Source organism: Lycium barbarum, chromosome 5 (genome assembly GCF_019175385.1).
Source record: "Lycium barbarum isolate Lr01 chromosome 5, ASM1917538v2, whole genome shotgun sequence".
NCBI classification, from domain to species: Eukaryota; Viridiplantae; Streptophyta; class Magnoliopsida; order Solanales; family Solanaceae; genus Lycium; species Lycium barbarum.
This window is the reverse complement of record NC_083341.1, coordinates 141,180,329-141,194,912: the sequence shown is the minus strand read 5'-3', so window position 1 is coordinate 141,194,912 and position 14,584 is coordinate 141,180,329. Positions and strand designations below refer to the sequence as shown.

General features: G+C 40.0%; 1 protein-coding gene across 1 annotated transcript; it reads right to left on the bottom strand.

Moving 5' to 3' along the window:
- Window positions 1–11,246: 11,246 nt before the first annotated feature.
- On the bottom strand, window positions 11,247–12,140 carry LOC132639933 (uncharacterized). Its single transcript, XM_060356315.1, has 2 exons — window positions 12,029–12,140; window positions 11,247–11,707 (listed from the first exon to the last, which is right to left on the bottom strand). Exons 1-2 carry the CDS (start codon window positions 12,138–12,140, stop codon window positions 11,247–11,249), a joined length of 573 nt encoding a protein of 190 aa, XP_060212298.1.
- Window positions 12,141–14,584: the final 2,444 nt, after the last annotated feature.

The window sequence follows — 14,584 nt, the reverse complement described above, 5'->3', positions numbered from 1 at the left end:
TTTTTTTTGCTGACTTACCAAACACTAGGACAAAAATAAAAGTAAGAAATTCAATTGTTTTCTAAGAGAACATTTTCTATGAAAATATTTTTTATGGAAAACATTTTCCGTAATACCAAACACATCCTAACTTTTAGTAATTCATTCAAGATAATTTTTATTATGAATTTCTTTGTAAGGACTTCAATTGTTGCAGTTGAGGGTGGTGATTCAAAATGAATGCATATGATTGAACTGAGACCAACATTACTTGGATTACATAGTTAAAGGCCCAATATAGCCTTTATATTACTTGAAAGTGCTTACCTTTGGTCCATTCATATACTTGTCATTAACAAATAGTCCTATATTTATAATGTTTGGCCTAAAATGCATATATTTTGTTATTATTTACCTCACATTTTGGTACTCTAAATCATTTTTTGAGTATTAATTATAGTGATTTGTGTTTTAAATTGTATTTTCCCCCCTTTGTAGGTACATTGGAGATGGAATTTGGAGCAAAGATCATGAATTTAAAGCAGTAATTAGAAGGAGAATATAATGAATCCAATCATCATACACTGATTAATTGCAATGTGAGCAGAGACACATGAGTTAGCACATTGGACCAACCGCGGTTGCGGGATCTTGACGAAAACTTTTCCCTATTTTGCTTGAACTTGATTAAATTTGTTTGGGACTTTTCCTACACCTATAGATAGTCTCTAAACACATTTTTTAAGGAAACTTTGACCTGGGAGAATGAGGAGCCACCGTGGAGGTAGGAGTTCAATGGGTTTTACCTTTTCTTCTCCATACTATTAGTTATGTATATATATATACATATATATATGGATGATTTGTTCTTTTTATTCAATATCTACTCGGAGCTGAACTTCTATTTCTAGGGTTATGGTTTGTTCGTGATCGTTATTATTCAAAATATTGATTTTAGTTAATTAGCTTATTGTATTAATTTGTTTATTTAATCTTGAGCTTAATTATTTGACTGCTTGATCACCAATTAAATGTTACATGAATTGAACTCGAAACAAAGAACTCAAGATTGCAATAGGATTAAATAGACTTCTTAACCCTGGGTATAGGGGAGCAAATTCATGATTAGGATAGACATATGCTAATTATTTTGCTTGATTATTACACAAGAAATTTGAATACATTCTTGTTAATCCTTATTCTATAGACATATAGGTTTAAACTGTGTTTTATCTCATATTTGGTACATTTTTTTATTATGGGATCGGTAATCTCTGGATTATTTATATGTTGTGGCATTATTGATTACACTTAATGTAGGATAACAACTCCGAATTAGTAATCCTAAGAAGAAGCAACAAAACTATACATTTGTCCATTTCCAAAGCTTTTTTCGCAAAGTTTTTTAAGAAAGACAAGGTTAAATTGAAAATAAATGTTTATTCCAATATATCTGGTGTAGACTAAACACATGTTATATTATACACTGTATATTTTATTTTTAGTTCAATAAACCAAACACGTATCAATAAAAATATATTCATTAAAATAATTTCATCATTATTTAATTCCCTATTATAATCCGGCATTTTTGGTCCAAACTATCGGCATGAAACTAAGTTCTACTACAAGCCACTTGGAGTAGATCCTCCACGCCTAACGGAGGATGGGTTGATGTGCCTAAATAAGGTTGGGAACTTCAGAGACCGCCTGGGGCACATGGCTAGAATGACGCCCATATCCCTTTGAATTGGAGGAAGATGCCATTGCAGTTGAAGAATGCAAGTATGCAACTATCCACTTCATGTTGTCTGTATTTTAAAAAGCTATATTTGACCTTGTGAATCCATAACTTTAATAATGCGCCAATGATATGTCCAATATGTAATTGGCCAATTATTATATATACCTAATCATATAATATTAAAAGTTGGAAGCTCCTAAATTCAAAGTTAGTTTACCATTTTGTTCTCACACTAAATCAAAATCTAATTAAATAGTATTGTTTAACCCCAAGTAGTGGGTAACAATTAAATTTGTAAGTGGTGATTAGGATAGGTGGTTAGATTTAATTATAATATAAGATAGTAGTGAATAAGTAATGATATATATTAGCAAACAATAGTAATGGGAACTAAAGGAGACAAGTTGACAAATGCTGCGAACTGATCCGGTCTGGAAGATGCTTCCTTCAACCGAGCTTAATTACTTAAGAGAATTCTTTTGCCACTTTTCTGATTACAATATGTAGAATAGTGAAAAGCTAAACTAAAAAAGGAAGGGGTAACCCTCTATTTATAGCTAACAGCAAATGGGCCCAAGTACAATGTAGGAAAAGCCCTTCTAGAAAAATCCTAAAATAGATAAGGCTGCGTCCGTACAGTCTGACATTCGTACTGTTATCAGCGCAAGTGGAGGAACGGTTAGATGACGGGTGGCCTGCTCCATAACTGATTATCCGAACCTATATTGAGCGTGCTCTTTAGGCTCGGGTTTTCCGTGCTTAATAGAATAACCTCGGTGTTGATGCAGAGTTGAATACACTCACGGCCCCTCGATTTTTGTTCCTATCGATTGTCACAACCCTACTCTCCCTCGATCTGATATCGGACGACTTTAAACTTCACCCCGATTCTTATCGGACACAAGTTGATTCGGTTTTTACCGTATACAGATAGTCCCCACACTTTCTGGATCGAAGTTTCACTGAAGTGATGGGAAGTGGAAAAACTGCCTCTGTGACTTCTCTAGTAAGTTTACTTTTACTTCGAAAATAAGCGGGCAATGAAACGTCTTTTCATATCACGTCCTTCTGACCTCTGACATGTGTCGCCTTTCAGTTGGCCAGCTTCGGTAACTGCCTCAGGGTCACTTCTCTTCATGTCACGTCTCATTAAATTCCGGACACGTATCTTCTCTTGGTTGGACGACTTCGGTAACCGTCGTGGAAGTTTTGCCTATATAAGGGAGTTACAGTGATAGGATTTCTTTACTTTTCACTTTTTACTTTCACCACTGATTTGGTTCTGTTTTTTCTTTGCTTCGAAATCTCATATTTTCGGGGATCCCAAAACCTTCTTCATTTCTCAGAAAATCTTCTTAAATTTCTGCTAACTCCATTTGTTTATCACCAAATCTTCATATCTTCATATTTCTGACCTTCAAATATTCATACCTTCAACTTAAATCTTCAAATCCTCATCTTTAATAATCATATCTTCATATTTAGATCATTTAAACTCAAAATGTCAATGAATACCGACTCTACTTCCCAGAACATGCCATCGGTTTCTTCTCCGACTGTCGAGCCTGTTTCCAACCCCGGGGACAAAACACAAGTTACTCCCTTCGAACCGACGACCAAGGACATAATACCCTCGCAGCCCAATTTTACCCACGAATTCGCCGTTGAAAAAGCCGTACAGACTTCCGATCGGGGTTTCGATGTGCGACGCTATCCCTCGTCGATTAAAGAAGAGCATGTTCCTCGAGTTCGGACCGAGTGTGGTTGGGACAACCGCCCCATACAAATTTTTGCTCCCGGTGATGACGAATCGGTCACCGATTTCAAAGAAGAATTTCTATACGTTTATATGTATCCGATAAGAGCAAAATAGCATATATAAATTAAGTCGTTATTTAATTTTTATTATTAATGTTTTGTACTTTCCTTGCAGGAAATACCACAATTTAGTAAATAAATTAAAGGAGCAAATCAGAAACAAGATCGAGAAATGTAAAGCAAGAAAAGTGGAAAGGAAGTGCTGCACAATATGAAACCAATTATGCAAATTTTCCTTGGTGTGTGACCCATTAAACTAAAAGAAAAATACAAAAGGAAAAAGAAAATAACTTGTCAGAGAAATCAAATTGGAAACATGAAGTGCAATTGGCCAACTTGAAAATAAAAAATAAAGCAAAAGCTACGTGAGCACCAACTTTAATCTACGGCAAATGCTAGTCGAAGTGAAATTCCTAGACATACACCCTTGAGAAACTCTATAAATAGAGTTGTTTGAGCTGCTACCAGAGACATGAGTTTGGGGAGAAAACAGAGAGTAACGGGAGGTAAGGGTGTCAAGTGGGCCGGGCTGTAAGTTAGGGGGTTGGGCTGGGGGCCGGGCTTGGAGAGGGAAAAGGGTGTTCGGCCCAGTCCACCCCGGATAGGGGCTACACTTCGGGCTAACCGGACCGGGCCGGGTTATAATTAGTAGGCCAGGTTTTTTTTTTTTTTTTTTTTTTAAAGTTCTAATACAAAAATAGATATTTACATTTACTAATAATAATAAAATTAACATTTACATCTAATGATAAAATTGCTAAATTAAAAAAAAAAGTTTAGTCGTGATCAAATTCAAAAAGCTAGCCGTTGTAAATTTAAAAAACTAGTCGTTGCTAATTTTATTTGAACCCCTAAATTTATGAATAACTTCACTTTGGTCATATTTTCAAACTATAAATACCCTTCCATTCTTCTTCATTTTCACACAATTCTTCCACAATTCTCTCTTTATCTAAATTTGTTATTCAATTAGTGTACATTACTTCACCTCCACCTTCTCCTCGAGTTCGAAGATCAACTTCAAGTGCGGTGTGGATGCATTTTGAGCGACTAAATGAAGAACATGTTAAATGTCAACATTGTGGTGACATATATCTCCACAAGTCCGGAGCGTCGGGTATTAGCCTATTAGGGGGGTGGGGGTGGAGGGGGGTACCGGTGTGTTGCGTAGACACTTGTGAAAAGGCATGAAATTGAACTGAATGATTTATCAAAGGTATATTTGTTGAGATAAGTACTATCACAATCTAATATATACTATATACTGAAAATGTATCAAAGGTATATTTGTTGAGAAAACAAGATTGTCTAGCTTTAAAATACAATTTTAAAGAAAACTAAAGTGCTCCGTAAAAAGAGACTCCTAATTTATTGGGATACAATGTTTTTAAAATCCTTATTATTAGTAATAAATGTAATACTTATCTTTTTTTTTTATTTGAAGTGGGTCAAGCCGGGTCGGTGCCCCGGTGGGCCATCACCCCGGCTACTGGTGGGCTGTCCACTTTGGCCCAGCCCCCTAATAAAGCCCACCTAGCCCAGCCCCTTACACCTCTTAGTGGGTCTGGACTGGGCCGGTGGTGGGTCGGGTTTATCGGGTGGGGTTTGGGTTGGCCCGACCCACTTGACACCCTTAACGGGAGGAGAACTGCAAAATACATTGTTTCTTTCTTTAGTTCTTCTTCTACTATTTCTTCAATTATTTGGTGTTGGAAATTATTCTAGTTCCTGCTTTTAATTAAATAGCGGAATTATTCTTCTTGAATATTTCTTCTATTTTCTTATTAATGGATAAGAATATTTCCATGAGTTGTATTAACTCCAATATGGAGTAATTTTCTTTTGTGTTGGGAGAATGGCGGATCTTGATATTTCTATATAATAGTAGATATTATTCCTCAATTTCACATGTTTGAGCGGAAGCTTTCTATTTAACTTTTATATACTTTACAGTTAGATGTTATTTTATTTGTTAACATTTATCTAATTTATACTACCAATTAACTTGTTACTAATTATATAATTGAGAGAGGCGGACGAAGTAACATAGTTAATTGTCGTATGGCTAGATGTTAACATTTAATTAGTGACATCTATCTCTTTATGTCGTAATTAATTTTACACTCATTTGTAATCGAGAGAGGCGGATAGTGTATTAATTAGTTCTAGCAAGTAAGGTAACCAAAAGGGACTTACTATAAAGAGCATGTTTCAGTTCAAGCATATATTTCTGGTTCTTTAATATTACTAATTTGATAATTACTTTGAATAACCGAGAGGAGTGCAATTGATTGTTCAACTTAAGTAATAATATATAAATGTAATCGTGAGAGGCATTTATACATTTATGAGAAATAGAACTTGGAGATTAAAGAATTTACTTTATAATAGAAATATCAGGTGAAGTCAGGATCCCAACACCTTTTATTATATTTGTGAAAAATCAAATTATATCTCCATTGCTCTATTTACGCATTTTTAGTTAATTAACTCACAACTCAACTCTTTTTTATTTTCTCAAATAGTAATTAAAACAAGAAACGTCTGGAGAATAGATAAACCAATCTCTGTGGGTTCGACATCTTTCTATACTATTATTTGACAGAGTACGAGTTAAAATATATATATATATATATATATATATATATATATATATATATATATATATATATATATATATATATATATATATATGCCAGACACTCGTCAGTATGCTTTCACTCTTAAGCTCAACCCTCCGATAGATCCGGTCATTCTTGAAATGTGCCGAACGTATAAAGTATGCCTTGCCCAGATTGGTCAGAATATTTGGAGGATCGTGGTCTGCCTTCGTCTTTTGGCTAATAATGCCAAAATCGATTTTACGTTGGCTTATTTCATTCGGTTATATTGCCCGAGGATCTTCCGTGGGGGTGTGATAAAAGTCTCCAAACGAAGCAAAAATCCCATTCTTTCCAGCGTTGATGAGAACAGGGACCGGGGTGGCACGAGCGTTTTGTCCGGGTGAGGACCGCAAACATTATACCAGCCAAATATATGCCTTTTCTTGAAAAATGGAATGACAAACGTAAGTCTCTTCGAGAACCTCTTTTTTTTTTTAAAAAACCTTTTCCGATGTTACAGCTGAAGCTTGGATTCCTGATGTAATTCCGAGCTTCGCTGATTGGATTGAGGAGATAATCGGATAACACTTGCACGATGATCGAACATGGGCGGTCTTGTCCCGTGATCGATGGATAGCATAGAACCACGGTATCCTCTTCTTTCCTTTAATTCTTGTCATCCCTTTTTCGTTCCAATTTACCTCTATTTTAACCTTCCGACATCCAGGTTTGGGCAAAAGTTCTGCGACCCCACGACCCGCACCAGCGGATGAGCCCTCAACACCGGGCTCGGATTTTGACATGTTAGGGTTAGCACGGCTTATTGCCGCGGCTGAAAAGAAAAGGAGAAAGACCATGACCAAGGGTTAGAAGAAAAAGAAAATGTCGAGGGATGATGTTCGAGGCTTGAGGGATGAATCCGAGGCCGATGTTTTGATCGCAAGTGTCGTATCGGGACCTTTCGTTGCTATAGCTATCGGGGACGAGATAGCTTCGGTGGAGGCCCCGGAGAAAAATATTGCAGCTGCTTTTCCGACCCCAATCACTGGTAGGGAGGCTGAGGCTCCTTTCCCCTCAATATCCAAATATATCCAAGTTTCGATTCCACTAAGGTCAGTTGATTTTATTGATATTACAGGTGAAACTTCACCCAATGTTGTACCCCTGGTAAAAAGTCCTAGAAGGGTCGGCCCAACTTCAAGGGCCGAGATGGCTCAACGGGTTGAAACAACTCGAGGGGTCGAAACAACAACGGCTACCGATTTGCCCCCAGGCGGCGAACTAGCTCCTACGGCCGAGATACCGTTAACGGCTGATGCAACTCTAACTTCTCCTCCTGCTTCTTCTTCGGAATAGGAGAGCTTTGATGATATGTTTGCCAATACCCCTCCTGCAACGGCGGAAGCCTCGGGGTTCGGCCACCTTCCTATTTCTTGAGCAACGAGGATTGCCAGCCGATCCACTGAGTCAGGTTCGCGATCCAGACTTGTAGATATTTTCTCGGCCCCAAGTGTAGAGCCGAGAAGGACAAGGTCGACCATGGTCACCGTCCCTGAGGACTGCAGCTTTTTATCTCGCCCCGTGGGGGTTGCCAGTTATCTAAGACCTCTCATTTCAGATTTGGACAAGGAGAAGATGGAGGGGCTCTCATGGTAGTGTCTTATGGACGAGGGTATGCATGCCGGCAATCGGGTAAGTATTCTTACGTAACTTTAAACAAGCTTATAGCACTTTCATCGTTTGTCGATTTCTTATCTTCGTTTATTTCATTTTTATAGAGTGTTGTGCTTGGGAATGAAGGCTTCCTTCGAGCCCAGCACTTGATAGATGACTTATGGGCATAGTTAGATGCTCAAGGCCGAGAAACGGAGAAGTTCAAACTTCTCTTGCAGCAAAAAGAGGATCAACTGAGCCGAGTCATTGCTCCCCCAACTCTCCAATCTGAGCTCGATGCAGCAAAAAGGGAGAATCTCCGGTTAAAAATTGAACTCGATGATATAGTCGAAAAGAACAAAGTCCTTGATGAAGATAACAAAAATCTCAGCCGAGAGAATGCCGATTTTTCCACCAAACTTAGAGAGTTTGAAGCTACCATCGCCCAATTAAGGGAAGGGCTTGATTCTGTTAAAGGCGAGGCTGTGAAAACGGAGGAGAGGTTCAGGCATCTCGAAGCTGAGAGACCGTAGAAAAAGACAAGCTGAAAGTAATTGAAGAAAAGGCCGATACACGAGCCCGGATGAATGACAAGCTCAAAGAACAGCTCGAGGCCATTGTTCTAGCCGATAATGCCCTTCAGGACGAGCTGGCATCTTCTAACGAGGTTCATATTACTCTGAGCGATATGAAATCCGAATTAGAAGAAAAATTAAAGAAAGCCGGATTGGAGGAAACCTACAAAGAGGTCGAGTCAGTCGAGGCTCGTTCTACCCTTTTAGTAGTACATGAAAAGTGGAGGTCTCGGAGGATTACACTTGAGGCGGTTCAATAGGGTCTAGAGAATATTCCTGCTCGTATAGTCGATGCAAAAATGATCGAGGAGCGGGCAAAGAAAGCGCTGGAGGATAGCTCTGAAGAAGACCATGAAGAGACCGATTCTGAGGACTCGGGTTCTTCTCAGACGGAGTGAGATAGGGCTTGTAGGAAGTTTTTGTTTTTGTTTTTTGTTTTTCAACTTTGAAAATCACATGTGTAAAGCCTCGGCCAGCTAGGCTATATGTGTTAGGCTATATATGAAATTCATATTTCCTTTTGCCAGCATTTTCTTCGATCTTTGGGTTGAGCACACTTTATGATATTGCTTTTATTGTTTGCTTCGTAAAGAATGACTGAGGTTCGACCCTAAGCCTTTTAACCATTTCTCTTAGAAAATCGAGCCAACCTTAACTCATTGGTTGTGGGCTTTATTTTGTTCGGTTTCGTATTGACCGAAGACTTATAGATGGCTTGCCCGCGAGCCTTTTTATGCTTTGTGAATTCAAACGTCACTGAATCACCTTGGGCATGTAAGTCAAGGTCTTTAATTATTTGACCCTCTTCATACTGTTTGAGTTTAGTGAATTAGGCTCGGTTAACTATAACCTTTGTGCCTTTGTCGATTTTATGACGATAGTCCCCAGTCGAGGGTTATATTAATAAAAGAGCGTATTTAAAACATACTTTTCAGAAGTATTTCTCTTTATATCTCAAATGTTTATCTCATACAAAACTAAGGATTTCATTCGATCCCTTCTGCTTTTGCCGTAGCAACACTATCTGGGCACGATTCGTTCGATCATTTGGCCCTTACATTGAAACCTAATATAGAAGGTTCAGGTAACTACAAAAAACAAAAATTGTTTCGACGCTGACTTCGTTTCTTATTTTGCTTCGATGAGCTTTTCTATTATTTCGACGCTGACTTCGTTTCTTGTTTTGCTTCAATGAGCTTTCCTTCGGTCTTGGTTAGGGTATAGTAGTCCCCTAGTGTTTGTCCGTGAAGTATGAACAGGGAAACACTACTCAAAAAACGATGCTGCCAATTATCCAGTCTCCAGTACTTAGCTGGTCTTCGAGTTTATGGGCACTTAGCCTCGTCTTCTTAAGGTAACACGTTGTACTTGTTGCCTCGTTAAAAACCTTGCCAGAAAATCCACTTCGGGACAAAACCGAGCTAAGGAAAAGAGTGCAACACGTGTTTTCAGACCTAATTTTAACACCTTCAGAATTTATTCAGATATGACACTGCAAAAAAGATAGGTGAGAATTTTTAGAATAATAAAAAGGGTTAACGGATCATACCTTAGCAATAGTATTTCTTCAAGTGTGTCACGTTCCAGTTGTTGTGCAGCTGTTGGCCGTCTCGGGTTTCCAACTTATACGATCCTTTTCTAGTTATTCCAGTTGCCTTATACGGTCCTTCCCAGTTCAGTCCCATCTTTCCATCATCGGGATTTTTAGTGTGCAGGGTAGTCTTTCGAAGCACTAAGTCCCCAAATTAGAAATGTCGAAGGTTTTTCCTTCGATTGTAGAATCTTCCTATTCGCTGCTTTTGAGCTGCTAAACAGACCAGCGTCTTCTCGCGTAGTTCATCTGCCAAGTAAAGCTTTACGGTCATAACCTCTTCATTTGACTCGTTTGTTGCATACCGGAACTTCAGGCTTAGTTCACCAACTTCTAAGGGGATTAAAGCCTCGGCCCCCATATACCAGGGAGAATAACCTTTCCCCCGTACTTGATTTGATGTTGTTCTGTAGGCCTATAATACCTCCGATAGCACTTCCTTCCATTTGTGTTTTGACGACTCTAACCGCTTCCTCAGATTTTGGATTATGATTTTATTCGTTGATTCCGCCTGTCTGTTTGTACTTGGGTGATATGGAGTTGACACAATCTTTTTGATCTTCAAACCTTCGAGGAATTTATTAACTTTACTGCCAATGAACTGACGACCGTTATCACAAGTTATCTCGGCCGGATGCCGAACCGACAAACGATATGGCCCCATATGAAGTTAATAACCTCCTTCTCTCTAACTTTCTCAAAAACATGTGCTTCAACCCATTTAAAAAATTAATCAGTCATAAATAAGATAAAACGAGCCTTACCTGGGGCCCATGGTAGAGGACCGACGATGATATCCATTCCCCATTTCATAAACGGCTAAGGGGATAGGCCGGGTGTAATAACTCCCCTGGTTGGTGTATCATCGGTGCATATTTTTGGCACCCACCACATTTACGGATAAAGTTTTTCGCGTCCTCTTCCATTCGGTTCCAGTAATTTCCTGCTCTGATAATCTTCCAAACCAAGGCTTCGACACCGGAATGGTTACCGCAGGTTCTTTCGTGGACTTCCATCATCATATAATTTGTTTCTCCGGGTCCTAAGCACTTAGCCAAAGGTCCGTAGAAAGACCGGCGATATAATTGATCGTCGACCAAGTAGAATCGGGCTACTTTACTTCGAAGAGACCTCGATTCTTTTGGGTCGTTTGGGAGTTTTCCTTCACGCAAGTAATCAATGTATTTGTTGCGCCAATCCCATGTCAGACCTATTGCATTTATCTCGGCGTGACCATTTTCCACTGCCGAGTTCATCAATTAGACGATCGTGCCAGAATTGAACTACTCCGCTTCAACCGATGATCCTAAGTTGGCCAACGCATCTGCCTCTTTATTGTGCTCCCTCGGTAGATGTTGCATGGTCCATTCTTTAAACCGATGCAATATTACTTGAGTTTTTTCCAAGTATCTTTGCATTCGTTCATCCTTGACCTTGAAGACACTATTAACTTGGTTCACGACCAGAAGGGAGTCACACTTCGCTTCGATAACTTTGGCCCCTAAACTCCGAGCCAATTCCAGACCTGCAATCATAGCCTTATACTCGGCCTCATTGTTAGTTAATTTCATGGTTCTGATTGATATTCTAATAACGTCACCTTCCGGGGCCTTAAGAACAATACCAATTCCGATCCCTTTTAGGTTTGATGCCCAGTCCGTATACAGGGTCCAGATACCGGAAACTCTTTCCGAAGTTAACAAGAGCTCTTTCTCTACCTCGGGAATTATGGCGGGGGTAAAGTCTGCTACGAAATCAGCTAAGGTTTGAGATTTAATATCCGTTCTAGGCTTATACTCGATATCATAACTGATAATTTCTACGACCCATATGGTCAACCTACCCGATAGTTCCGGTTTATGCAAGACATTTTTTACGGGTAAGTAGTTACTACACATATGGGGTGGCATTGAAAATAAAGTTTTAGCTTTCTTAAAGCACTCGCCAAGGCCAAAGCTAATTTCTTGAGGTGCGGATAACGGGTCTCCGCATCTCCTAATGTCCTACTCACATAATAGATTGGGAATTGCGTACCTCCTTCTTCTTTGACCAAAACGCCACTTACCGTAACCTCGGACACTGCTAGCTATAGGAACAGTTTTTCGTCTGCCTTCGGCATGTGCAGCAAGGCCGGGCTCGACAAGTACCACTTCAAATTTTGCAAGGCCTTTTGACATTTTGGGGTCCAAACGAAGTCATTCTTTTTCCTCAGCAGAGAGAAGAAACGCTGACTTTTATCTGATGACCTCGAGATGAACCGGCTCAGAGCTGCTATCCTTTCGGTCAGCCTTTGCACTGCCTTCACGTTGTTCACTACTTCGATGTCCTCAATGGCTTTGATTTTGTCTGGGTTACTTTCAATTCCCCGGTTTAATACCATGAAGCCCAAAAATTTGCCAGATCTGACCCCGAAGGCACACTTCTCCGTGTTCAGCTTCATGTTGTATTTGCGAAGTATATCGAAGGTATCCTGTAAGTATTTTAAATGGTCCTCTGTTTCCAGGGACTTTACTAACATGTCACCAATGTAAACCTCCATTGTTTTGCCTATTTGTTCGTCGAACATTCGGTTAACTAGGCGTTGATAAGTTGCTCTGGTATTTTTTAATCCGAATAGCATGACATTGTAGCAATAAGTCCCATATCGGGTTATAAAAGAAGTTTTCTCTTAATCCTCCGGGTGTATCCGAATCTGGTTATACCCGGAGTAGGCATCGAGAAAACTTAAAATCTCGTGTCCGGCCGTCGCATCAATCATTCGATCAATGTGAGGCATAGGGAACGAATCCTTTAGGCATGCTTTGTTTAGATCTTTATAGTCAACACACATTCTAAATTTGTTACCTTTCTTCGACACAACGACGACATTAACTAACCAGTCCGCGTATTTAACCTCCCGAATAGAACCTATTTTAAAAAGTTTTGTTACCTCATCTTTGACGAAGGCATGTTTTGATTCGGCCATCGGTCTTCTTTTCTGTTTGACCGGAGTGAATTTTCTATCGAGGCTGAGCTTATGAGTCGTCACCTCCGGTGGCACACCTGTCATGTCTATATGGGACCATACAAAATAATGGGCATTAGCTTGAAGAAATTTAATTAACTTGTTCGTGAGCTCCGAGGTTAACCCCGTGCCCAGGTATACCTTTCTATCCGGTAAGTGCACGAACAAAATGATCTGCTCCAACTCCTCCACAGTAGATTTGGTCGCATCCGAATCATCCGGTAATATGAACGATCTGGGCACACTGAAATTATCCTCTTCGAAATCCGAGCTTATCTCCTTCTGCTCTTCATTTGAGCCTGCATTCTTTAATTGCTATTTGGTGTCCTTGCCTTTGGTCTATTCATTAGCCTTTTGAACCGGTTTCTTTAGGTGGAGGAGGGCTTCTTCGACTGCGAACATCTCCCTTGCTGCGGGTTGTTCACCACAAACCATTTTTATCCCTTCCGGAGTTGGGAACTTCAACATCTGGTGTGATGTCGATGGTACCATCGGTTGAGTAAAGCATTATACTTCATCTCCCCTCGATGACATAGAACACGGTCTGCTGAATAGTCCCGTCGATGTTGACCGACAAAGAAATTTCTCCCTTTGTAGTTTCGCTTGCCATATTGAATCCGCACCCGAGTTACCGGAATGATTTGATCCAGCAACTTCAGTTGTTCTACCACTATCCATCGGATAATGTTGGCTGAACTACATAGGTCAATCAAAATACGTTTAACTTGAGATTTAAAAATAAGAATATAAATTACCAACGCATCATTGTGCAGTTGAATGATGCCTTCTGCATCCTCATCGTTGAGTAATCCCTGGTCTGCTTTTTTCGTACAATCGAAACCTTTGTTCTTTTCATCATCAGCCCTCGTGGCGTATCCGTTCCTCCGATTATCATATTGATCACGTGCTGCGGCTCTACGGGCTCGGCCTGTTTGTTATTTTCCCTTCCTTTATAGAGGCTTTTCGCTCACTCACTCAGGAATTCTCGAAGGTGACCATTTTTTAACAACTGAGCCACCTCTTCCCTTAATTGGCGACAGTCCAATAAGTTCTTCTTTAATTTAAACGAGGCCGTTGAGCTTTGGGGATTGAACCCCTTAGTGAAAGCTTGGGCCGCCCATTCTTCCGGGACCGGGGGAAGTTCCATCCGTTCCCTTTGGAACCGATTCACGAATTCTCGTAGCAGCTCATTATCTCTCTGGGTGATTCTAAAAATATCCGCCTTTCTGGCCTATACCTTCTTGGCCACGACATGGGCTTTGATAAACGCATCTGCGAGCATCTTAAAAGAAGTGATGGAATGCTCGGGCAGATAGTCCTACCAAGTCAGTGCCCCTTTGTACAATGTTTCACCAAACATTTTCAGCAATACCGACTCTATTTCATCCTCCTTGACATCATTGCCTTTTATGGCACAAGTGTACGAGGTCACGTGCTCCTGTGAGTCCGTCATCCCATCATATTTTGGAATATCCGGTATCTTGAACCTCTTCGGGATCAACTTTGGGGCCCCACTCGGAGGGAAAGGCCTTTGAATGTATCTCTTTGAATCCGGCCCCTTCAAGATCGAGGGTGCTCCCGAGATCTGATCCACCCGAGAGTTGTATGTTTCCACCC